Source organism: Amphiprion ocellaris, chromosome 16 (assembly GCF_022539595.1).
Source record: "Amphiprion ocellaris isolate individual 3 ecotype Okinawa chromosome 16, ASM2253959v1, whole genome shotgun sequence".
NCBI classification, from domain to species: domain Eukaryota; kingdom Metazoa; phylum Chordata; class Actinopteri; family Pomacentridae; genus Amphiprion; species Amphiprion ocellaris.
Genome location: NC_072781.1, coordinates 30,292,614 through 30,317,371, shown reverse-complemented (window position 1 = coordinate 30,317,371; position 24,758 = coordinate 30,292,614). Strand labels below are relative to the sequence as shown.

The window sequence follows — 24,758 nt, the reverse complement described above, 5'->3', positions numbered from 1 at the left end:
AGAAGACTTACTATTTGTACCTAAAATGCAGTTTTTCTTATTTATAAATTTTAGTTTAATGAAAAACAAGCTTTAAAAAACACAAATGCACCGCCTAAGTAACCAGTTTTAAATGAAGCTGTACTGAAAAATAAATCTATCAGAAATTGTATTACAAATAGAGGGAAAAAATGCTGTCATTTCACTTTAGTGAGTTAAAATGGTGGTGAATTTATCACAGAATGCATGTAAAAGAACAGTTCTGCATGTACCTTCAATACAGTGAATAGATTTATTTTCTAAATAAACTATAATAGTAGCCACCTTTAAATAAAAGACATGATGGACAGATTATGACATAGGCTGAACAGGAAATACAGTAAATGTATCAGAATTTGTATTAAAAATAGGAAAGGAATGGCTAATTTCAAATGATAAAATCTTTTTAGCACAGAAATTGTCATAAAGTTACCACAAAATGCTTGTACAAACTAGATTCAGCAGTTTTTTAAATGACTAACATGTTCGTTTTTAGATGTTTTCAGTGATGTTACTAAAAGAAAACAAGGAGTCTTTAAAATCTGAACATGTCTAGTGAATTTTGAAAAATTAGAGTTAAAATGTTATAAAAATCAGTGTACTATACCTGCAGTGCATCTGTTTGCATGCAGCACAGATAACAAGACAAGTTTTGACCTCGTGTCAAAGGAAACCTGTTTATTTATTGTTTCGGTCCTTCAGACCAACAGCTGGTAGGGAAATAGAAGCTGGTAGATGGTATTTTATATGGTGTTTTAATATATCTGATGTGGTTTATAGCCCTTTTTCAGCGGTGCAGGTTGGATGGAGAGCAGGATCGACTGGCAGATTGTTCAAGCATTAGCAGTAATGCGGGGGTTGAGCAGAAAGTGGAAGCCTGAAGGCAGAGCTCTCCATTTTCCAGTCGATCTGAGTTTCAACCCTCGTGTGTGTTTATGAGCTTTGGATGGTGACTACAAAATGAAGCTGCAGATACAAGCAGACATGTTTCCTTCATGTTGAAAGGAAGCAGGTACGGTGCTTTGATCATTTGATGTTCTGTTTGTCGCACATGGAAATGTTGCTCCATCGCTACAGCTCCATTCTTCTCTAGGCAGTCTGTTTCTAACATATCCAGAACCTGAATTCTAATATAAATGAACATCTAAGGCAGCGGTTACCCAAACTTTTCAGCCAGCATACGAAGAATGCTGGTGATTGGAGCAAACAAACAAACAAACAAACCGTGCATGTGCAGTAATAGGTCTATCCAAACATGCATTATTCCAAAAAAACAAAAAAATCTGCAATATTTCAATATCTCTTGCACCTGGAAAAGATTGCAGAATGGTGGAAAATAACCAGCTCATGAAAATACAGTAATTTTAAATAACTGAAATACACTTTCTAGCCTTTAATTTACACAAATTTGAGTATTTTTTTGGCTTTTAAATTTTCAATGAAGGATATTTATATGTAGAAAAACAATGCCTGAAGACCGTTTAATGTATAGATAGAATGATAATCCATATTTTGAGAGATTTGAAATACATATAGATATTTTTACATCAATGAAAACACATTCACTTAAATTTTTATTTTAAATAGAAGATAGCTGTCATCCAACAAATCTATGTAAAATTGCAGAACCTCTTTTTCTGTTAATTGTCACTAAATGCATCTAGAAATATACCTAAAGTAAGACTCTTGAATTTTCCCATTTCATTTATTGAACAAAAAGGAAATTGAAATTGAAAAATATATTTGTGAATTTATTTTAACAGTGTTTTTGTGCCGAAAGAAAATATAAAATTTTTCTTTATTTTCTTAATATGAAAATTTTATGGTTACTCACATGTACTGATTTTTAGGGTTATTATACATTACACAAGTAAAATCACAGACTTTTTTGTATTTTTTTATTACTAATTATTCCAAAAAACAGATTTTTTTTATTTTTCTACTTTTTTTCAGACAAATTAACACATTTTTGATGTCTAAAAAATACTCAGAAACGCGTGAAAATTTGCACACACTGGCGAAAAATGTAATATTTTAGGGGAATGGCTCAATAGCACCCTCTGCAATATTATGAAAATTCAGCCCCTGAATCACGTTTGACCTACCAAAACTGTGCATATGTAACTTGTCAGGATGCACAAAAAAGCCTTTTGTAAAAAATACCCAAAACCCAACAGGAAGTTGGACATTTTGAATTATGATTCATATTTTGAGTCCAAAATATGAATTTGTTCTTCGTTTTTTTTAAGTCAGTGCATAACAACAGCCAAAAAAACAACACAAAAGCCTACCAGCCATATTATTATTCTTTTTTACTGATTTAACGTAAATAAATAGAATACATAAAAGTAATCTTCATATATAAACTGTAGTATTGAGGAAATGTACAGTATGTAGCAGAAAACTCACAGGTGATGTCTGTTTGTACTAAGCAGCATTTCACCCCTATTTTGTCAAAAATATGTCCAAAACATGTGCTATTTATAATCGATTGTATTTGTTTTCTGGAAACCATCTTGGTGTCTTGCGAGGTCCAGCTTGCACTTTGGAAACGCACTGGTCTAAGAACTTCAATAATCCTGCAACTCAGGACCTTTACTTTGATTCGTGGCTGCTGTTTTTTTGCAGCGTTCTGCATTAGTTGACTTGTAAATGTGAAACTCTCTCCCGGTGCGTCTCCACAGGCCGGTCTGTGTGTGATGAGATTACAACCAGCAGCAGCAGAGGAGGCCTCTAAGCTCTTGTGTGGCTTTTGGTTTCGCTCTGATCTGGCGAGACGGAAACACATAGATCGCTCTGCTTAAAGCCAAATCAATTCTTTAATAAAAGAACCACTTTCGGTGCAATAATTCAACCAGGAGTCCTGAAATAGAAGTAAACGGAGGCTGCCTGATGGCTGTTGTCAGACGAATCATGTCAGACAACTAACACATGGTGACTCTCAGAGGAAGAGGACAGTTTGACCACTGAGCGATGGTTTGACTGATTTAAAGTCACAGTGGCCTGACATGATGGACAGAGCAGCAGAGGGGCACTGACAGGACGGGTAAAAAACAGAAAATAGGGGGAGAAAATGGGGGAAGAGATCTTATTTTAGGCTGCACTCCTCTTCCATCTCGACAGCTCAGTTGGCTTTATTATGTCAACTTTGTGCTCTGCCTCCTGCAGCTGCTTCATTTTTTTATTCGGAATAAAGTGCGACTCAGTCAGTGGTATTAATGGATTTACCGGGATGCTCATATTCTCAGTTCAGAGTTGTTGAGGAGAAAAAAAGAGAGACTGTGGGCTACATTCTCTTCACTCCAGAGCTTAGATAGTGGGTCAATAGAGACGGAGGCACAGCAGTATTCACCGCCGCCTTTTTCCTGCGCTAATCTGCCTATTCAGCAGCAGAGATAGACCCCAGAATATCTGAGAGTGAGAGAGAGGTGGAAAAATACAGGTACTGTAACACAGCTACTGTAAGATGTGAGTAAAAATAGAAAGTGAGGCAGAAAGGAGGTATTAGAGGAAGATCTGAGTTCCTGAAAAGACAAACAGAAAGTTGGAGATGCATCAGGGGACACGAAGAGCTGGAGATAAGTGACTGAAGGAGCCGTTAAATGAGTGCAGTGGGTGGTAAGAGTCCACAGTGACACCCAATCACCCACAAAACCAGATTTGCATATTGCGAAACAAAGGCGGTGAGTCGTCGTGGGAACACTTTGATGAATCCGGTGCTGGTTTCCAACGTAATCCCTCTTTCTCTGGCTTCTCCTGCTCCCTTTTACAACATCATTATCTTCCTGTTCTTTGTCTGTCAGATTCTCTCTGGTTACATTTCCATTAAAATGCTAGACAGGTTTTAAGCTAAATTTCTGCTAAATATGACGTGAAACTGCCTGAATATTTCTAATAGGACTCTGCGTGATGAACTGAGCAGCAGGAACTAAAGCCTCTTTCACACATGCACTACTTCCTGTTAATCTGACCGGATCTGAACATGTTGGTTGGATGTTTGAATGAATTGGGTGAAACAAACAATTTACCTGCAGCTGATTAATTGTGACTGTGAAAACTCACCTGTTTGACATGAGAAAAAATCTATAATGTGACTTGCTGTTAGATCAAACCTGTCTCCATGATAGGGATTGTGAAGGAAAGATTACTCTTTCCCCTTTCTGTGGTCATAATGGCCTTTAGAGATTAGATATTGTCTATTCTAACATGACTAAGCAAACTAGTTGTCTCCATATTGGTCTGTAATCTAAATCTGACTTTCTCCCAACTACAATATATAGCAAAAGATCAGAGAGAATCCTCAGAACTGATGCTTAGCGTTGCTTGCATGTACTGCTGCTCTGTTGGTGTCACTTCTTCTGATATCAGTAAACATTACTGATAGTCTTCAGTGTGTCTCTGTTTCTGCCTCGACATCGCTGAACTTCCACAACAGGGACTATTTATAGTTATAAAACATCAGTTACTGCTGTAATGCATTCATATGAACAGTCCACTCCCTCTATTGCCTTCTTATTCCATATTCTCTCTCCTGACGCAGCATTTCAGCCTCCTGCTGTATCATTCTCACTTTGGCCGTCTTCCTACAGGCAGAGAAAAAAAATCTACTTTACTATCCATCCATGGACAGGAAATTGATTTTAGTCATTTGCATTAAAAATAGAAAAGATACCCCTATGAAAGAAAAATATCTAAAGAGAGATAACACTTTAATTAAAAAAAACTGGATGAATTAATTACAGCTCAGTTGACTTATTTGGCTCTGCTCTCGTCTAATTGCACAAATAACGCATTCATATCTTAAGCTGCTTTCGTAACTGCTCACTTGATCGGTGAAGGTCAGAATGTTTCTAAGACTTGTATCTGTTTACATCAGCCTTGACAGGAGTTTACTGAAGAATGCTACAGATTTTAAAAGGTTAATTAGTTTGAGGGCAAATATCTGTGCCAGTATAGCTAAACATCCAAAGCTGCTTCAATAAATGGGTAGAAAATGAAATGAAAGTGTCTTTATAAGGTGTTGGGCTACCAGAACAGCTTCAGTGCTTCTCCAAGTTTCTAAAACTCTACTTTTCAAAAGATATTCCTTCATTTGATATTCTGATGATGATGAGATTGTCGAGATCTGGTGTCCAAACCAAACTGGCTAAATGCCCCCCAACAGCATAACAAAGTCACCAGATCTCCTCACTGTAAGAGTCAAAGGTTCTGCTTTTTCCTTTAGTTTGTCATCCATCTGTACATTGTATGAGCAACATGTTAGCGTAGCAGCAGCTCTGGTCTTCTATCAGTGTCTACAGAGCAGGTAAATGGGCAGAATATCCAGCTGTAGGTCACCTGGAAACACTTGGAGCCCAAAACACAACCCTAGTAGTGCAAATACAACCCCAAATATAAACACATACTGAATAAAAACATGCTTTGGTTTGTGTTTATTGGCTCACAGCATCAGTAAAATGGAATCTGTTAAAGACACTGTGTTGCTGGATTGTTGAAAATAGAAGCACATCTGTTCCGTCACATCATGGACTGTATATAAAGAGATGAACATAGTGACTGTTAAGATAACCACTGGTTTGGGGATGATAGTTCATCATCTAAAATCACGACGAATGGTGAATCTGACTGAGAAGTCAAGGACACCATGCATGCTGATACAAGATCAACCTATCAATTATAAGGTAGCTACCCTCTAAAATGTGTATTTCCCTCTAAATGAGATCAAACTGTACTAAATTAACTGCTGTATTGAAGGAGACTTTAAACTAGCAATGAAGACCATAAATTCATTAGGAAGATGTTCACTAAGGCAACAAATTAAGAAGTTTGCTCGTTTTATCCTATAAAGTCGCATTATACCTGCATCCCACAACTGGTCAGTCAGACTAACTGCAGCATATTTGGCAAATTTAAACACAGTTATTTTATTGGAAAACCCAACTGATCCTTCTGTGTTTTAGAGCCTTGCAGGAGTTGTTGGAAATGATTTTTCAAGCCCGACTAAAGACATCCTGAACCTTACTCTGTACACAAAGATTAAATCTGTATCGACCTCATTTAACTGCCAGCTTGTTGGCATACAGGTGCGTTTCCCAGCATGCAGTTTTTATGAGTAGAAGCAGACTGTGACTTGCCAGCCTGAAAGCATCACTGCAGCCAGATTGTCCTTTTCCTTCCTGACCTCCTCCTCCTCCCTCTGGGCTTCCGACTGGAGAGCTGCTTGACAGGAAGACGAGGCCGAGGATGGGAAACTCAGCTCCATTGACCCGGAATGGATCTTCGATACTTTGATCCTCTGTGTTTGAAACCATCCTCCCCACTGGGAAGGACTCTCCCGTCACCCAGCACTCCTTCATCTGTCTGCTTTTACTCAGATACTCGGTGGCATTTACACACAGGAAACTCGTGTGTTTGAGGATGGAGCGTCCTTACCGCGCTGTTTTTCCTTTTTGTTTTGTTGCTGCCATTAAAATGATCGACAGTTGAATATTAAACATGAATACGGATCTAGCGAGACAACTCAAGGTCTTGCCGACTTTATAAATTGGATCAAACACAGCAAAAGAAAGTCAAGACAAGGTCAGGACCCGGATGAGTCAATCATGTCGACACAAATCACCTACATCCACAAAGCCTTGACTTTAGAGGTTGAGAAATAGCTATAAATTTGAATTCAGGTAATGTGGAGACACTTTTTCGTCCAACAAGCGTAAAGAAAAGGCTGTTAATGAAAGGCATCCTAGTTAGCCGGGATCAAACCTGAATTTTACATGTGCACATCAAAGCAGTTTTAGTCGTGTGTCATGTTTGCTGGTCTTTTTCAGAACCTGAAATCGGCGCCTCACAGATGCATTAATATTTGAATATCAATGTGCTGCTGTTTGACTGACTTTGATTTGCCTTTCGCTTCACGGAACAGACGCTGCTGCTCTGCTCTTTTTTTTCCTGTTTGCTGTTATCCTGAGCGGGCGGCCATCCCCCCCATGCCTTCATTCAGGGCAAACTCAGAAGTCGGGCTTTGATGTCGGCCTGTATACGAGGACTTTGGCTGTGAGGTCTGTCGCCAGGTTAGGCTCCTCCTGGCGCAGATGTTTTCCAGCTGCAGTCCCAGTTTTGCGCGCCGATATGTGTTCCTGGGGAGTTTTGTCTCCTGCTAATGACCCCATTACTCTATAAGGAGGTTGTGTGTGTGTGTGTGTGTGTGTGTGTGTGTGTGTGTGTGTGTGTGTGTGTGTGTGTGTGTGTGTGTGTGTGTGTGTGTGTGTGTGTGTGTGTGTGTGTGTGTGTGTCGAGGGGTGGGTTAATGATGCGTCAACTCACCTGACAAAACAATCACATTAACGCGCCCGGTCGCCACGGCAGCAAATGAGCGCCCGCACTCACCTGCAGCATAATTTGATTACTTTTGACCAATTTAATTTTGCAAATGGAGATGTGTGTGTTCACCTGGAAAAAAATCTACGCAATTATGAGGGTAATTTGTCAAAGGTGAAAGCTATTTTGACGGAGGAATATTCGCATGTCGCGTTAGAAAAATTAATTATCTTTATTTACTTTAACTTTCCCCGGTCTTTGTGCTTTTTCATTCGAGGAGGTTTATAGGGTGAGAACTGGTGTCTGACGTGTGTGTGTGTGTGTGTGTGTGTGTGTGTGTGTGTGTGTGTGTGTGTGTGTGTGTGTGTGTGTGTGTGTGTGTGTGTGTGTGTGTGTGTGTGTGTGTGTAAATGATAATGGCTGAATGTCACTTTCAGACAGATTATTAGTTTCAGGTTCTGCGGAAGTGATTTTAGTGATGTGATGTTCATTTTGTGTTTGTCTTGGCCTCAAGTCTGCCTCGGGTTACAATCAGAGCTGATTAAGTTAGAAAATATCAGAAAAATCATTTTTAAATTGATCTACTTCCTGTATATAACACCTTTCATGACTGTGGGATGCAACCACAAGTTTCCTTGTAGTTTGAATTATTTCATGTGACTTGTGTAATGCTACGAATTAGACTTTTATGTTTTCAATCGCATCTTTTCCTTGACTTGTAGTACACCTACAAGTCAAGGAAAAGATGCGATTAAAAACAAACCTGTTACACACAGGTTTTATTACATTCCTCTCCACAAATCAGCTCAATTACTCAATTACAAACAGTGGCATGACCTTGAACTGAAGGAGGGTAGCAAGACCAAGTGAATAAATCCTTAAAGCAGTCTCATAAAAGATACTGAAACTATCAGTTTAGAATACTGATTAGCAACTTATTAACTACAACCAAAAATTGCAACATAAAAAACTCACAAAGTTGAAAGATTTTGGAGTTCTGAAGAGTAGAGCATTAAAAGACCGATATGTATTTTGAAAAGCATTTAAAAGCGAATGACGCAAAAAACACAACATATACACTATAATCTAACTCAATCTAGTTAATCAAAGTGGACGTTAAGGTGCTCCCACTGTGCAGCCCCCGCTAATCAGCATATACAATCCAAAAATAATAATCTACATTAAAGAGAAAGTGTGTCTCTTTGTTCTCCCTCCAAATGTTCTGGAACCACATGTCAGGTCAGAAACAGAAGCAGAAAGTTTTCTCACTGAATTTAAATCATCTGACCAGAGTAAGACTATGGCGCCGAGTGAGAAAAGAAAACATTACTTTGCATGCAAGATTCTGCATCTGTGTGAAACGTAAGTAACATCAACTTAGCAATGTGGCTAAGACAAGCTACCGAGTCATCTAACCATGAAAGTAGATCACAACAATACAGCTCTATGAATGAAGTCAGTACATTGTGTACACGCTAGCTGTTTATGTCCAGTTCCCACAGTGGATGTGGAGGTGGATGTGCTGCTTTGTTAGCTGATGAACCACTGGTTGTAACACGTCTGCAAAAATAATAATAATAATAATAAATTTTATTTATAAAGCGCTTTTCCAAAAGCTCAAAGACGCTGTACATAAAATACAATAAGATAGAACAAAACAGATAATTAAAATCAGTAGATAGTAAACAAGTTCAAGATAAAATACAGAATCACTTAAGGAAAGCAGATCTAAAAAGGTGAGTCTTTAAAAGGGATTTAAATGTGGTGAGGTTGGTGCAGTCACGGAGGGCATGGGGGAGCGAGTTCCAGAGTGTGGGGGCGGCAATGGCGAAGGCTCTGTCCCCCCAATGTCGCCGGCTGGTCCTGTGCGGGATGGAAAGGAGGTTTGTGTGGGAGGAACGGAGATTCCTGGGGGGGGTGTAGGGGAGGAGCAAATCGGTAAGGTAAGAGGGGGCTAGATTATGGATGGACTTGAAGGTGAGGAGAAGCAGTTTGTACTGGATGCGGTGTGAAATGGGGAGCCAATGGAGGTTCCGCAGGACGGGTGTGATATGGTCGTGAGAACAGGTTCGGGTGAGGAGTCGGGCAGCAGAGTTTTGAATGAGTTGAAGTTTATTGAGAACTTTGGAGGTGGAGCCGAAGAGAACGCTATTGCAGTAGTCAAGGCGGGAAGTGACGAAGGCATGAATGAGGGTTTCAGCGGCTGAGAAGGAGAGGAAGGGGCGGAGACGGGCGACGTTGCGGAGATGGAAATAGGCAGTTTTGGTGATCTGATTAATGTGGGGTTCAAAAGTGAGGTTGCTGTCAAATATCACACCGAGGTTGCGGATGTGAGCAGAAGGAGATAGGGTGGTGTTATCAATGGTAATGGGGGGGTGGGGAAATGGTGTGAGTGATTTAGGTCCAATAAGGATGAGATCAGTCTTGTCACAGTTTAGCAGGAGAAAATTTTTCCTCATCCAGGATTTAATGTCGGCCAGGCAGCTGGAGAGAGAGGGGAGGGTGGTGGTGGCGGTGGTGTTGGTGGAGATGTAGAGTTGGATATCGTCGGCGTAGCAATGGAAGTGTAGGTTGTGGCGGCGGATGATGTTGCCGAGGGGGAGGAGGTACAGGATAAAGAGGAGGGGGCCAAGTACTGATCCTTGAGGGACACCATGGGACAGGGGGGCGGTGGGTGATGTGCAGTTGTTGACCTTGATGAATTGTTGTCGATTAGTGAGATATGATGTGAACCAGGTGAGGGCGGTGCCGGTGATGTTAATGGAGGATTGAAGGCGGGACAGGAGGATGGAGTGATTGATTGTGTCAAATGCTGCAGAGAGGTCGAGAAGAATGAGGATGGTGACTTGTCCAGAGTCTGAGGAGAGGAGGAGATCATTGGTGACCTTGAGGAGAGCAGTTTCAGTGCTGTGATGAGAGCGGAATCCGGATTGAAAGGTTTCATACAGGTTGTTGGAGGTGAGGTGAGTTTTCAACTGGGCAGCGACGACACGTTCTAATGTTTTGGATATGAAGGGGAGATTGGAGATGGGCCGGAAGTTGTGAGGGGAGGTTGGATCCAAACCAGGTTTTTTGAGGATGGGGGAGACAGAGGCGAGCTTGAGGGGTGAGGGGACACAGCCAGTACTGAGGGAAGTGTTGATGATGTTAGAGATGAGGGGGGCGATAACAGGGAGGCAGTTTTTGAGGAGGGCAGTGGGGATGGGGTCCAGGCAGGATGTGGAGTTTTTAGTTCCAGTGATGAATTTGGGCAGGTCCAGGGGGGAAACGGGCGAGAAGTGGGCCAGGGGGGGAAAGTTCAGAGGGTTTGGTGGAGGAGAGGGGGGATCAAGTGAAGTGGGAGAGGTGACAAGGCTGCTATGGATGGAGATGATTTTGTTATGAAAAAAAGAGAGGAACAGGTTGCATTTGTCAGTGGTGAACGAGTTTGAGACGGTGTCCGGGGGGGCAAGGAGTTTATTGACAGTTGAGAAGAGGGATTTGGGGTTGTTGGAGCTGGTATTGATCAGGTCAGAGTAGAAAGTGGACCGTGCAGATTTCAGGGCGTCTTTGTATTGTTGGAGGAAGTCAGAGTAGGCTTGGCGGTGAACCGTCAGGTTTGTTTTCTTGACAAGACGTTCTAGCTGTCGTTTATGGGCTTTCATGAGGTGGAGTTCAGGGGTGTACCATGGAGCAGAGTGGGAGAAAGTAACTAATTTGGATTTGAGGGGAGCAAGCTGATCAAGACAGGAAGAGAGAGTATGATTGTAGTGGTTGATGAGGTCAGTGGGGTTATTGATTGACGGGGGAGGGGAGACGGACAATGCAGTGGTCAGTGAGGCGGAGAATACAGAGGGGGAGAGTGATCTGGTGTTTCTAAAAAAGATTGTCCGTTTTTCCTTGGGCAGGGGGGTGGGGAGGCTGATGTCCATAGTTATTGCTAGGTGGTCAGAGATGGAGAGATGACAGCTGGAGATATTTAGGACTGTAAGACCAGAGGAGCAAACCAGATCGAGGATGTGTCCATGGTTGTGGGTGGGGAAATTGACATGCTGGGTGAGGTTGAGTGATTGTAGGAGATCTAGGAAGTCAGAGGCAGATTTACTGTGAAGGTTGTCCATGTGAAAGTTGAAGTCACCAAGGATGAGGACTGACGGAGATGTAGCTAATAGCTGGGTGGCAAAGTGGGAAAAGTCAGGGAGAAATGAGGGGTTTGGTTTAGGTGGGCGGTAAATGATAGCAGTGACCATTGGGGTGGGACCGGGTGATTTAAAAACAAGGTGTTCAAAGGAGGGGGAGGCAGGGATGGAAAGTGGGATGGTTGTGAAGACCTGTTTGTGGATGACTGCGATGCCGCCTCCTCGACCTTCTGGGCGGGGTGAGTTGAGGTACGTGTATCCGGAGGGGGTGGCTTGGTTGAGTGGGTAGAAGTCCAGTGGTTTGTGCCATGTTTCGGTTAGACAGAGGAAGTCCAGTTTATTGTCCAGGATGAATAATTGTAGAATGGGGCCTTTGCTGGTGACGGAGCGGGTGTTGAAGAGGGCAAAGTTCAGGTGAAGTGTGGATGTGTGATTAGGGGAGGGCTTCTGGGGACAAGGCTGTGAGGTCCGTGGAAGTGGGCGAAGGTTAGCAAAATGGCAGTTTCTGAGGGAGGGCTGCCGAGGTTGTCTGAAGCTGATGATGGTGGGGATTTGGCAGCTTGTTGAATTCTGGTACTGCGGGGGTGACGGGCAAGGGGAGCCAGAGGGGGGAGGCAGTGGGTGTGCTGGAGGGGAAGATGGGGGGAGTTCCAGGTGGGGACAGAGGGGGGCGCTGTAGCTGGGAGGCGGTTCAGTGGAGCGTGAAGAAGAGATGGATGTAAACACTGGCACTAGTCAGTCTGAAGTGTGGACGGTGTATTGGATATTTGAGATTAAAAGTGATCTGCCGGACCTGTTTGGATGGATGCCATCACTGTTAAAATATTCTGGCCTGTTCCAGAAACAGTTAAAATTGTCAATAAAGTTAATTCTGCTGGCACGGCAGAACGAGCTAATCCAGGTGTTCAGGCTGAGCAGTCTGCTGAAGCGCTCAGAGTTGTTGTTTACCGTTGGTAGGGGCCCGCTAATAAAAATAGACTTTCCGCAGTCTTTCAGTAAGTCCGTCAGATTTTGAAAATCACGTTTTGTCTGCTCAGACTGCGGGCGCGCTGTGTCGTTGCAGCCGACGTGAAGGATAATGCGGTGTACAGAGGAGGGGAGTGAGCGGAGAACGGAAGGAATTTTAACAGCGATGTCTGCAGCTGTAGCACCGGGGAATGACAGTGTGATAGCGTTAAAGAACCTGATGCCTCTCATGATACTGTCGCCAATGATGAGCGTAGAGGGGGCGAAGAGTGGGGCAAGTGGTGGACGGGAGGTTGTGAACTTACGGGAGAGGTGGCGTGGAGGGCTTCCGGCTGAGGTTGCGTCGGGGCTGGTGTGCAGAGGAGCCGCCGCGGGTGCCAGCTGTCCCTGTGGCTCGGTGTCGGTAAGGGTGGAGGTGATGGTGGAGCGATGGAAACGCGGCGATGAGGAGTCTACAAACTCGGGTTGTAGACAGCTGCCATGATGGTCCAAGTCTTTGCCGACGGACCCGGCGGAGTGGCGGCGAACCGCGTCCCGCAGCAGACGTCGTCGGGAGGTTGCGGAGGATATCCGGGTTTGGGACCGCTGGGTTTGTTGCTCTCCGGAGGAGGACCGAGTGCTGCCGGTCGCCCGCGGAGGGGAGACCCTGCCGGTGGAGCCAGGCTGAGCCCGGGGGCCACCGCACGTTTGCGCGGAGGTGGTCTTTGCGCCGGCGTCCAGCGGCGACCGGGAAGTAGCCGCCCCCGATGAGGAGGCCGGCCGATCCGCAGCGTTGGACGTCGGGGGGTCCAGAGCCTTTGGCGGTCCGTCGTCTGTTCGGATGGGAGCCGCAGAGGCTCCGGCAGCTGGCAGGTTGGAGGAAGAGGAGGCGTCGCCGCCGATCAGCCTCGCCGCCGGGTTGGCGGGCCGGGGCTTGGCCGGTAGGGACAGAGCCGCAAAGCTGATGAGATTTGGTCGGGCCGGGGAGACGGTGTGGTCGTTGCGGCTGCTTTTGCCACGAATGACGACCTCGGACCAGGATGGATGTCGGTTCGGGGTTGAACAGGACGAGGGCCGGGGGCTGACGGGGACCCACGGGAGGGTGTCATGGAGGGAGGACTGGACTGAAGCGAGGTAGCGGGACTGCTTGCAGGCGACGTTCATGTAGGAGGTGAGTATATCTGATTTGATTTTTAGCTCCTCAGTTAGACGACGGATGTCAGCCTTCAGGCGGATGATGGTTGTGTTGGCTGCATCTAGTTCAGAGGTGTGGGGGGGGGCAGACAAGGAAGTGGTGTCCGGTGAAGAGTCCCTGGCTGTGTCCGCCATGTCCCTGGCTTCCGAAAACTAAACAGTGAACTAGGATTGTTACTGTGGTGCTATAAAGCCCTTATCTGCTGCTGTTTGCATCCAAACACTGTAACACTGTAACACACCGACGTGTTGAGCCACCGCAGCTAGTTAGCCGCTGCTGATAGCACTGTCCGTTAGCAGTTAGCTGCGGTTAGCCTCTGACCGGCGAAGTCTGAAAGTTCTTTACAAGGTGGTTTACGCTCAAAGTCTTTTCATCAGAAGGTGTAGCTTTGTACAAAAATAAAAATCTGTCAAAAGTCTGTCACGGCAGGACAAGGAGTTTGTCTCGCTGCGACTAATAATAATGTGGGATCGGGAGCCCGACAAAACACGTCCTTCAGTCAGCCGTCGAAAAATCTGTGGATTACTTTCACAAACATTTTAAGAAAAATCAAAATTCCCCTGAGCAGTAATTAACACTTTCAAATGGTTTGGTTCTTCTACCTCCTGCCCTCAGTTTTTGTGGACCTCACTGAAATCCTTCATTTCATTAGCATGTTTGTTGGCCTTAAAGTACATCAAAGTTTAGAGAATACTGAAATCAGTCTACGCAATGCCCACTCAGCATTAATTTATAAGAAACTGTTACCACTCATCACTCAAAAAGTTGTTTTGTTTTTTTTTAAAAATGCAGAGGATAGGACCTTAGTGGCATACAGGTAAAGTGGCAGTAACTCTAATGGAGGTGTGTTTACTCCTGAAACATTCAGAGCATCTGCAAAAGATGGCACATAACCATCAAGAGCAACAAAAGGCAAAAACCTGTGTATATTATAGCCAAAACAAACACACCTGTAACCCTCTGCCAGTGAGAAACAATGAGCCATAGTGGACCTTATTCCAACACACCAGGTGCTGCTACACCATTGTTTTATTTGGATTAACTGAGCACATAACTGTTGGCCGCCACATGTTCGACCGTGTGTCTCGTCGCATCAGAACTTTGCAAAAACATGTACGTGCACAGGTGCATGCACTGCTGCACACATAAACTTGCAGAGTCACGAACAGGCACACTGAGCGGCTGTGTAATCGGCTTTCCCCTTTCCGCCCACTGCAAAAAAAAAAAAAAAAAATCCCAAGAATCAGTTGAGTGTGAAATGCTGAAAACATCCTGCATCCAAATCATATCAAGAGCAGAGCAGATTCCCTGCACTGTTTGCCTGTTTTGTTTATTTGGCTCCTGCATGCCGGCAGATTGAGCTCTCGCCGTAATGACCATGCGTTGTCAGGCCCACGGAAAGACAGGACGAGCCGCACTCGCAAGAGCTGCCATGACTCTAAATCCACATTAACGTCGGCACAACTGCCAAGGTAACACAATGCTGCGAGGCATCTGATGCTCGGCGAGCTCTGCTGTGGAAGGAGAGTCAAACATCAGATACCGGAGTTGTTTTCAGAGTGCGATGACATCCTGCTGGACGGTGAGAAAGGAAAGAGGCAGATTCGCTTCAGTGACCTCAGCGTTATCCCCTCTCGTCTCCAGCCGCAGCCAGGCAACGCTGGCCGGGGAGACGTTGATAAAACATTGTCTGGACGTTGCGATGAGCTGCCGGCTGGTTGGACGCTGCATCTCCACCTGCCACACATCTGCCGAGTCTTTTCACGTTGACGTTGATATTTTTAGATGGTTTTCACTTAGTCTACATCCTCCATTCACCCTCTTCTGGTCATTTTTTTCCTTTAGCCTTCATTAATAGATCAATATTAATATATTTTTTATACTAGCAATTAAAAAAAACTATTTTTCCAAGTGCTTTACACACCAAGAATAAATGACAAAGTATTTATTGATAGTTCCCAATCGATAAAAACATAATTGAGACATTATTTTATAGTCGTTTTCCAGACTTATAACTAAGGCCCAATACATAAACAATAAATTTTTCATATAAACTAAACAATTATGATAAGAAACTGATTCAACTTCAATATAAATGAGTAATAACTACAAATAATACAAAACTTAAATGGGACCACAATAGAGCCTTGCAGAACTCCAAGTTTTACCACCAAACAATTGTTTACTCATATTGAGTATCTTCTATATATTTCAGATTATGCATTTACGGTTTCTATCATGTAAATAAATAAATAATAGTTGAACATATAATGATTTGGTTTTGAGGTTTTACCAATTAAGATCTTTCTAATTAAACATTGTAAAGTAATTTCTTACATTCAGGGGTGGTCTGACTGAGTGCATACATGCAAAATGGAGATTTATAGCTATATTTTAGATTTTTTCAAATGCATTATGAATTATAACAGTGATTATCTAACTTTTTAACTTATATGTTAAGTCTCTTGTGTTTCTCCATCTTTAATAACTTTTATCCACAACTATTAGATATTTTAGCTAAGAACCATTTCAGCTTCAAACTATTTATTTAATAAATCTGCAATTATTTGCACTTCAAATTGCACAAATGGTATGAACACCTCTATAAAAAAGCAATTCCTAGTCCTAAATGCCAGAAAAGTCTTAATTCTGGGACCTGATATTTAGTTTCAGTTAACAGCAACACGAAACTCTTCTTTTAACTGCATCTTTCAGATGATGATTCAGCTGCTTGTTTACTGTCTGAGTTTGGCTTGAGAACAGATGGTTGGAAAACATAAATGAAGTTATAAAACAACTTTTAGTGAACATCTACAGGAAGCTTTAGATGGAGCAACATCATTGCTGACTCATTCCTTCTGACAGCAGCGTTACATCCACATCACCTGTTACATTACAGAGTTACATTTACATTAGTTTACCTTTTTATGGACGTCTGTCACTGCCTGTATGTTCGCAGTTTGTCTCAGCCACTGTGGTGCTGCTTCTTCTCACAAGTTTACTTCATAAACCCAAGAACCTGCAATGACAAGCCACATAGCGTTACTGAATATGAGGAGGTTCTTATTCATAAACTCAAATCCAGTGAACGAACAGAGAACTTTTAATGCAGTGTCAGATTCCACAGATGCTGCAGAAGATTTTGCATTCAAACTGATATTTGCTCACTGTAATGACCGAACAAAACCTTTTTGCAGAGCTAAATTTTTTCATACCTGTTTTTTTTTTTTTTTTTTGCACAAATACTACTCCAAAGCACATTATACTGTTCACATTTGGATCGTTCAACCTCAAATCATCGATTTTTTAAAAATGTTTACACCTGACCACCTCATATTTGTCTGATTTATTTTATCCCTGCATATGTATGTTATTAAGTAAAACGTGTGAAATCTTGGCTCATAGGTAATGTTACTTTTTGACTTTAAAATTCTAAAAGAAGGTGGGCTCATGTCAATTTTTGTGTCATTTTCTTTGCACTAATCTGTGGATCAATGTTTGAAGAGGAAAAGCTTGAGCAATAATATAGCTACATTACTGAACTTTTGCATTCTTCTTGATATGTATATATGGTGTTAAGTGGTGCAACCCAGCTGTGATAGAACAATGCAAACCAGTTATACAATGGTGTAAACTTTGTCAAAAAATTTCGATATTTCTGTCTATTCCATAAATTCACCAACCATAAAACCTTGGTTTTTCACACAAAGAGGCAGATTTTTGTTCCTGTAACTCAAAAACTGTTACCCCAGGTTTTACACATGATCCACACTTAAAATCTGTCAGAATACTGATGGTCAGATGTGGCACATTGAGTGAATTAAGGCGGAACCCTGATTCTACCAAGAAAACTGAGATCTTTCTCCAATCAAATCCAATTAACTATCAGAAATCAAACATGTCAGACAAGATAAAACACAAACTAACACAGGTAGTCTATTAAGAATTGGTTGGTTTTGTTTAAACTACATCCACACTCTGTTTCCCTGTTAACTCTGTCCTCTGTGGATTCCAGGTATCGCTATAGCCAGCGCTCTGGTGGACACGTCGCAGCAGCGGGTGATGGACTTTAAAGAACGAGGCCTCGGTCTGAAGCACCGCAAACACACCGTGCACCATCAAGGGACCTGTGTATGAGCTGGAGGATCCACCGAAGATGTTCCCGTTGACTTTAAACACTGGGAAAAGCCTGCAAAAACTGGGTTTGGACGATCCTCGAGTGGAGAAAGTGGCACTCGTGGTCCCTTTTCTTCCCTGGATCTGACTTCTTCTTACATATGTCTATCCTGACGAGCCAGGAAAATAAAAAAATTTTAAAAATTGGAAAGCTGTTTGCAGACTGACAACAAGAATGTGTTTCTCTGGTCAGACATTTGCTTGGAGAAGCTGGCAGACTTTTCCCATTTTCACGCCATGTGGCTCCGAGTCTCCGGGGCTCCACTCGTCTGTCTGTCACGCCGTCTGCCATATTGACAGCGAAAAAAAAACAAACAAGAAAACAGTTGTTTTTCCACCAAATAAACCAAACTAAACAGCTTGGAGCTCCAGTGAAAAGATGTGGAGCTGAACTGAAGTCCTCCTGATTTGCACTCCGAGAAACGCTGGACGAAAGAAAACAACGTGGACGTAGCTGAGATCAATGCAGACCCTCGTAATGAGTCCGTCTGGAGGATTTGCTCGAGGATAAAGTTCCATCCGAGGAGTTTGAAAGTCTACTGCGACGTTCAAGAACTTCATTTTGCTACGAAGATCATTGGATGTAACTGCTGAAAATGTGTCTTTTATGAACTACATGTGATTTAGTTTTTTTTTTTCCTGCACCGACGTTTGAAGTTCTAGATTTTGATATCTGCTCAGGTCCTCTGATGGTCGGGTCCATTTCTCTGTAGCTGTGGGCCTTATTCACATCTGTATATGCACTACCAGTGAAACGCTTTACCACTACATTAGGACCCTCCGCGGGATTATAATATGCAACTGATCATCCAAACATCATGTTTATTCTGGGCTGCGATGTAACCTCGAGGTCGGTATCATCAAACATTTACTACTGATGGTATTCCCATAGATTTCATTTATTACTGTGAAGCTATGGTATCCATCTTTTTTTTATCTCATGCCTGTTTATTTTACTGTAACATATCTCGATATTTATTAATTATGCAAGATGCAATTAAACAATAATTTCGCAAATTTTGCAAATGCACTAAGGATTTTTTAATGGAAGAAGACTAAATAATTGATTTTATAGATCAGGACTGTGCAGTATTCCCCCCTTTCCTTTTTTCTTTGCCTGTGCCCTCATTTCTAATTCTATATTTTATGCATATCATAGCAAGTTTTGTGCGTTTTACTCGTTACCGATTGTGTTTAATGTTGTGAAGTCACTTTTATCAGCTGGATTAACAAAGGGCAGCTCACCACACTGTTTGTCCGTATGAGCATAAAAATCTGTACATTTACAATTAAAACGTTTTGATGCCTCTTCATATGGTAACTGGATCTGGTGTGCTGTTTGGTTCTTACCTTCGGTGTCGTGGGACTGAATCAATCAGTCTGATGAAGAGATCAGCAGATATTTTGGACTCGACCCTCCAACGCTGAACTGCATAAAGACTTATTCAGCATCCTGACGAAGAAACAGAATGAAACAAGCATTGAGCACACAACGAATTAATGTTGCTACATAATTTGCATTCAAATTGGTCAAATTTCAAATAGTCACAAGTGTCTTACAGCTAATAATAACTGTCAATGCTTGCTGCATTTTCAGTTCAGTTTATGGATCATTCCAGAATTGGAGGACATTTCACATCCCACTCATCAAATTTAAAATAATCCATGTACAAAATACTAAAACATGCAGTTGTTGTGTAAATTTACTTGTCCTGAGACTAAACCTTAAAAAAAAAAGGTGTTTGAAACTTTAAAAAAAAAAAAAAAAAAAAAAAACAACTAAGTCGGGAGTTCCCCCTAAGATGCCATTTTTCTCTTGTCCCACCCCCTCTGATGGCCAAATTGAATCTCAAATAATACAGTTTAAATGAAATTTAAACCTCCTTTTTGGTATTATTTTCTTCATTGATGTCTCTTGTAATTGTGGGAACATGTACAAACAGTAATGAATATTATGCATGGAGCATGTGTCCCACAACCACCGCTAGTGTAACCTTCTCAGCTGGTAGAAGAAGAAGAAAATGGTGAATCACATGATATGCTGGAATTGACATCATCAAACAGTTTTCCAAAAGAATAGGTAGAGCTCTGTTCTATTTCCATTAGGATAAGATAAATTCTTTGGACTGTTTTCCATCAGTCAGTTTGTCCTCTTGGTCAGCAGTAACAGCAGCTAAATATCTAGCTTCTACTGCTGAGAAAAAGATCACATTAGCATGGATTAGCAACCCTGTTACTGTGATTAGAGTAGGGTTAGCAAACAACACAGAAAACATGGAATAAAAATGCTACCATTGATGTGTAAGCTGAGCCAATCAAGCCTTCGATAGTTTATTACCTATTATTGATGAGTATGTAGCAGAAAACTGTAAAAGAGAAGGTTCATTTTTCAAACATTTTGAAGCCCAAATGTCCTCCAATTCTGGAATGATCCATAAACTTCCTCAGCATCCGTCTGCTTCATATTCTGGTTCCACCAAACCTCCATCAAAGCTGCAGAGAGTCACTGGAAGGTTTTCAGCTACATTTGAACAACCTCAGTGGCCACTTCATTAGTGACACCGTCCAGTTTAGTGCAATCCAATACACAGAATCTACTTTTATGATGCCCATGATGTTCTGTTTTTGTTACTGTCATAGAGGTGTTAATTCAATCACACATTTTAGCACCGAGTTTATAATAAAGGTGGCTTTAAGCAATATTCAGGACAAAAAAAAAACAACAAAAAAAAAAAAAACAGATGGCAGCCCTGTCATCGACCTCTGTGTTAATCATACAGATGAATTTACACATTTTACACAAACCAATCATGATAAACTCCATAAAGTTAGAACTGCTGTTATTAAATTGCATTAGATTGTATAAGTGTAACAAATAAAGTGACCACTGTGTTGTTTTTAGTTCACTAGTTATACCTTTCAGTCTTCCTAAAGACTGTATATCAGCTTATAAATACATAGCAATATGATAAAAAATCTGGAAATATTACAATTCAGCTTTCTTACTATTAGCAACTAAATCGTCTTTCTTAACACCAATATTAACCTAGAACCTGCTGCTGAGTTTAAAAGCCATGTGAAAACTTAAAAACTGCACCATTTATCAGGGCCAGAGGCTATAAAAACAGAACGAATAGTCACTGTCAACTTCACAACAGTCCTTGAACTAATCATCACTGATATGAAACTTAACCAGAACGAAAAATCAATATCACTTTGTCTCATTAAGAAAAAATCTCCAAAAATAAACCATACACTCTAACCAGATTCCATAAAAAACTAAAAATTCTGCTTTTCTCAATGCAACCAAAAATCTGTGTTTGACTCAGCTGGGACCATCAGTTTCATAACAAAAATTCAGGGACTTTTTTGGCTGAACTGCAGGTAGTGTTCACACAAAGCAGATTGGAGACGAGTAAGGAAATAAATTTAAATATATATTAAATAAAATATCTTGAGTATGTAGAGAAATGTAAAAGAGAAATGTAAAACCTTGGAAAATGCTGTATATACTGATTCCCATTGAATTTACTTAAAAAAAAAATAATAATAAATTCTGCTTTTATTTTTTTATTTTTCTGATTTAGAGCAGAGGTGTCAAATTCATTTTAGTTCAGGTTCCACATTCAGCCCAATTTGATCTCCAGCGGGCCGGACCAGTAAAATCACAGCATATGAACCTATAAATAACCACAACTTTTAATATTTCCTTTGTTTTAGTGCAAAAAAAACAAACAAACAAAAAAAAATTCACATTTAAGGAATTATCTTTTTACAAAACATTATGAACAATCTGAAATTTCTTAAGAAAAATAAGTTAAATTTCAAAAACATTATGACTCAGTTTATTATTTACACATTATAACTTACAGATCACAGAGTATCTACAAAGACAAAACATTTAGTTAAAGGTATCTGGAACTGAACGATATAGTATTTTATTTTTAAAAGGACAAAAACAACAAAAATAAGACAAAATATTACAAAAATGAGACACAAAACAACAAAAGCAAGAAATAAAATGACAAAAAACGAGACAAACGACAAAAAATGGACAAATGAGACCAAAAAATGACAAAAGCATGAAACATAACAGCGAATAAAGCAAAACATGAAATGACAAAAATGAGACAAAAACACAAAAGAGACAAAAAGGAAACAAGACAACAAAAACGAGAAACAAAACAACAAAAATATGAAAATCAGACAAAAAAAGATAACATCAACAAAAACAAGACAAAATATTCCAAAAATGAGACACAAAATTACAAAAGTGAGAAACAAACTGACAAAAAATGAGATGAATGACAAAAAAGACAAAAAATTTGACAAAAAGTTACAAAACAACAAAAAAAACGTGACAGATAAGACAAAAAATGACAAAAGCCTGAAGCAAAATGACAAAATCGATACACAAAACAATGAATACATCAAAACACAAAATGACAAAAATCTGACAAAAAACACAAGTGAGACAAAAATGAGACAGAAAACGACAAAAACGTGAGTCAAACAATAGAAGTCAATCAATTAAACGACAAAAAACAATACAAAATATTCCGAAAATGAGACACAAAGTGGCAAAAGAACAATGAGCAATCTAATATTTTACTTTATGATCAAAACAACTTGTCATGGTCTAGAAATTATTTTAAAGTTACAGTTTCACAAATTTGATTGGACCCTCCGACGGGCCAGTTTTGGCCCACGTGCCGCATGTTTCACACCTCTGATTTAGGGCATAATAACTGTGTCAAAAATATGTAAATAATCTCTCTACTTCTAGTTATCCTTGTTCTGTTTCCATGAAGGTGCAGAACTTTATATTGCAGTGAAAAATGAGCCTACAGTGAGTAAAACCGTGAAAGCGGAAGGGGTTCATGGGTAAATAATAGCTGCACTGCATCCACACTTTTGGATTGTTGTTTACTAATGCGGCTCCACATACAGATGCGCTTTATAGATGTAAGTATAAAATAAATCTGAGCTTTTTTCATCGCTGCTGCAACGAACAGCTGCTGCAAGCTTTAACAAAAAAGGACCGAGGATTATGTCGTTAGTCGTGAAGCAGTGGGGGCTGGATTGTTCGAGGTGATCTCAGCAGCTTCACAGTTTTAGACACTTTTATGTAAATGTGGGAGAAAAACGGCGACATGTATTCAGAGGATCTAGTGGCTGCAGCGCTCAATTGTCTGGATGCATTTCAGAATCCCCCACAGTGAGAGATGTAGTGGGAAAACAGCTGGGTAAACAATGCTTTCTGGCCATTTGCATAGGCCTCATTTTACCTCAAAACAGGGGTGTGAAACATGCGGCCCGCGGGCCAAAATCAGCCCACCAGAGGGTCGAATCCAGCCCGTGAGACGACTTTGTAAAATGTAAAAATTACAGAGAAGACATTAACTGCAAATTGTCCATTAGTAAAACTATAAATTTAAAATAATTTCTACACCATGACAAGTTGTTTTGATCATAAAGTAAAATACTAGATTGCTCATTGTTCTTTTGTCATTTTGTTTGCCGTTTTTGGAATATTTTGTCATTTTTTTGTTTCTCGTTTTTGTCGTTTCGTGTTTCCTTTTTGTCTCGCTTGTGTTTTTGTCGAATTTTTTTGTTATTTTGTCATTTGCTTTCTGCATTGTTTTGTGTATTGTTGTTGTGTTGTCTCATGCTTTTATCATTTTTTGTCTCATTTGTTCATTTTTTGTCACTTTGTAACTTTTTTGTCTATTTTTTGTCTCTTTTTTTTGTTTCATGTTTGTTTCTGACTTGTCATTTTGTGTCTTATTTTTGTAATATTTTGTAATGTTTTTGTTGGTTTTTGTCTCATGTTTTTGTCATTTTGTCGTTTTGTCGTTTTGTGTATCCTTTTTGTCTTGCTTGTATTTATTACCTTATTTTTGTCATTTTGTGTTTTGCTTTATTCGTTTGTATCGTTTTGTGTTTTGTTATCTCACTTGCGTCGTTCATCTACTTTTTTGTTGTATCTCGCTTTTGTCCTTATTGGTCATTTGTGGAATATTTTTGTCTCGCGTTTATCATTTGGCCATTTTTTTGTCGCTTTCTAACTTTTTTGTCCAATTGTTTGTTTTTGCTTTTTGTTTTGTATTGTCTTATTTTTTCATTTTGTGTCTTGTTTTTGTCATTTTGCATCTCATTTTTGTAATATTTTGTCTTGTTTTTGTCGTTTTTTTGTCTTTTTTTGTTGCCTAAAATTGTCATGTATGATATGTGGATCAAAGAATGTCATACTGCAGTATATTGTCAAAATACGTTATTGAAGAAAACATCAGAGTATAATATGTCGTCTAAAGACTGCCATAGAATATTTCATTGCACAAGCGAAAGTATACAAATTTTTAAAACTGTTTAAATTCTTATAATATGTTGCTAAAAAACAACAAAAAAAACTAAAACAAAAGAAAAGTCATAGTAATATGTCAATTAAAAAACCTTATAGTATAGCGTGTCGCCCAAAAAACGTCATAGTATAGCCTTTGGTCCAACAAACGTCATAGTATAGCATGTTGTCCAAAAAACGTCATAGTATAGCATATCGTATAGCAAACAAAACAAAAACGTATCAACAAAGTTTTCTCTCAGAGTTTGTGTTCTTCTAAGTTGAACTCCAAGATTTTAAATACTTTCATTTACTGCAAATGAATATCTACTCCAAATGTCTCACTAATAATCATTATCAGCCTTAAAAACCCACAAAACACCCCTCTATACTGGACCACACTTAGTACAGTCCGGTTCCCCCTTCTATAAATCTGCTTGGAATCTTCCACTTCCTGTTTGTCAAAGTGGCCTTCTACCTGGACAGGTTTTGTTGGAGCTCATGCAACAAACATTTTGGGTAAGTGCACTTTAATATGGATGGATGACACTGAATTAGAGTCTGTTTTAATGAGACTGAGTTAAGATGTGTAGCTCTGTCATTAAGTAGTAAATTATTTCTCAGTATTCACAGAGAACAAGTCTGAAATGTT

The 24,758-nt window shown here is 40.5% G+C and overlaps 1 protein-coding gene across 2 annotated transcripts in view; it reads left to right on the top strand.

The window, feature by feature from the left end:
- Nucleotides 1-19,092, top strand: part of atrnl1a (attractin-like 1a) — a 395,368-nt gene extending 376,276 nt beyond the window's left edge. For both annotated transcript variants that reach the window (XM_055018323.1, XM_055018322.1), the window contains one exon: nucleotides 17,606-19,092. In XM_055018323.1, the coding sequence (XP_054874298.1) occupies nucleotides 17,606-17,727 (122 nt within the window). In that variant the 3' untranslated portion in view covers nucleotides 17,728-19,092. The remainder of the gene's footprint in view (nucleotides 1-17,605) is intronic.
- The last annotated feature ends 5,666 nt before the right edge of the window (nucleotides 19,093-24,758 follow it).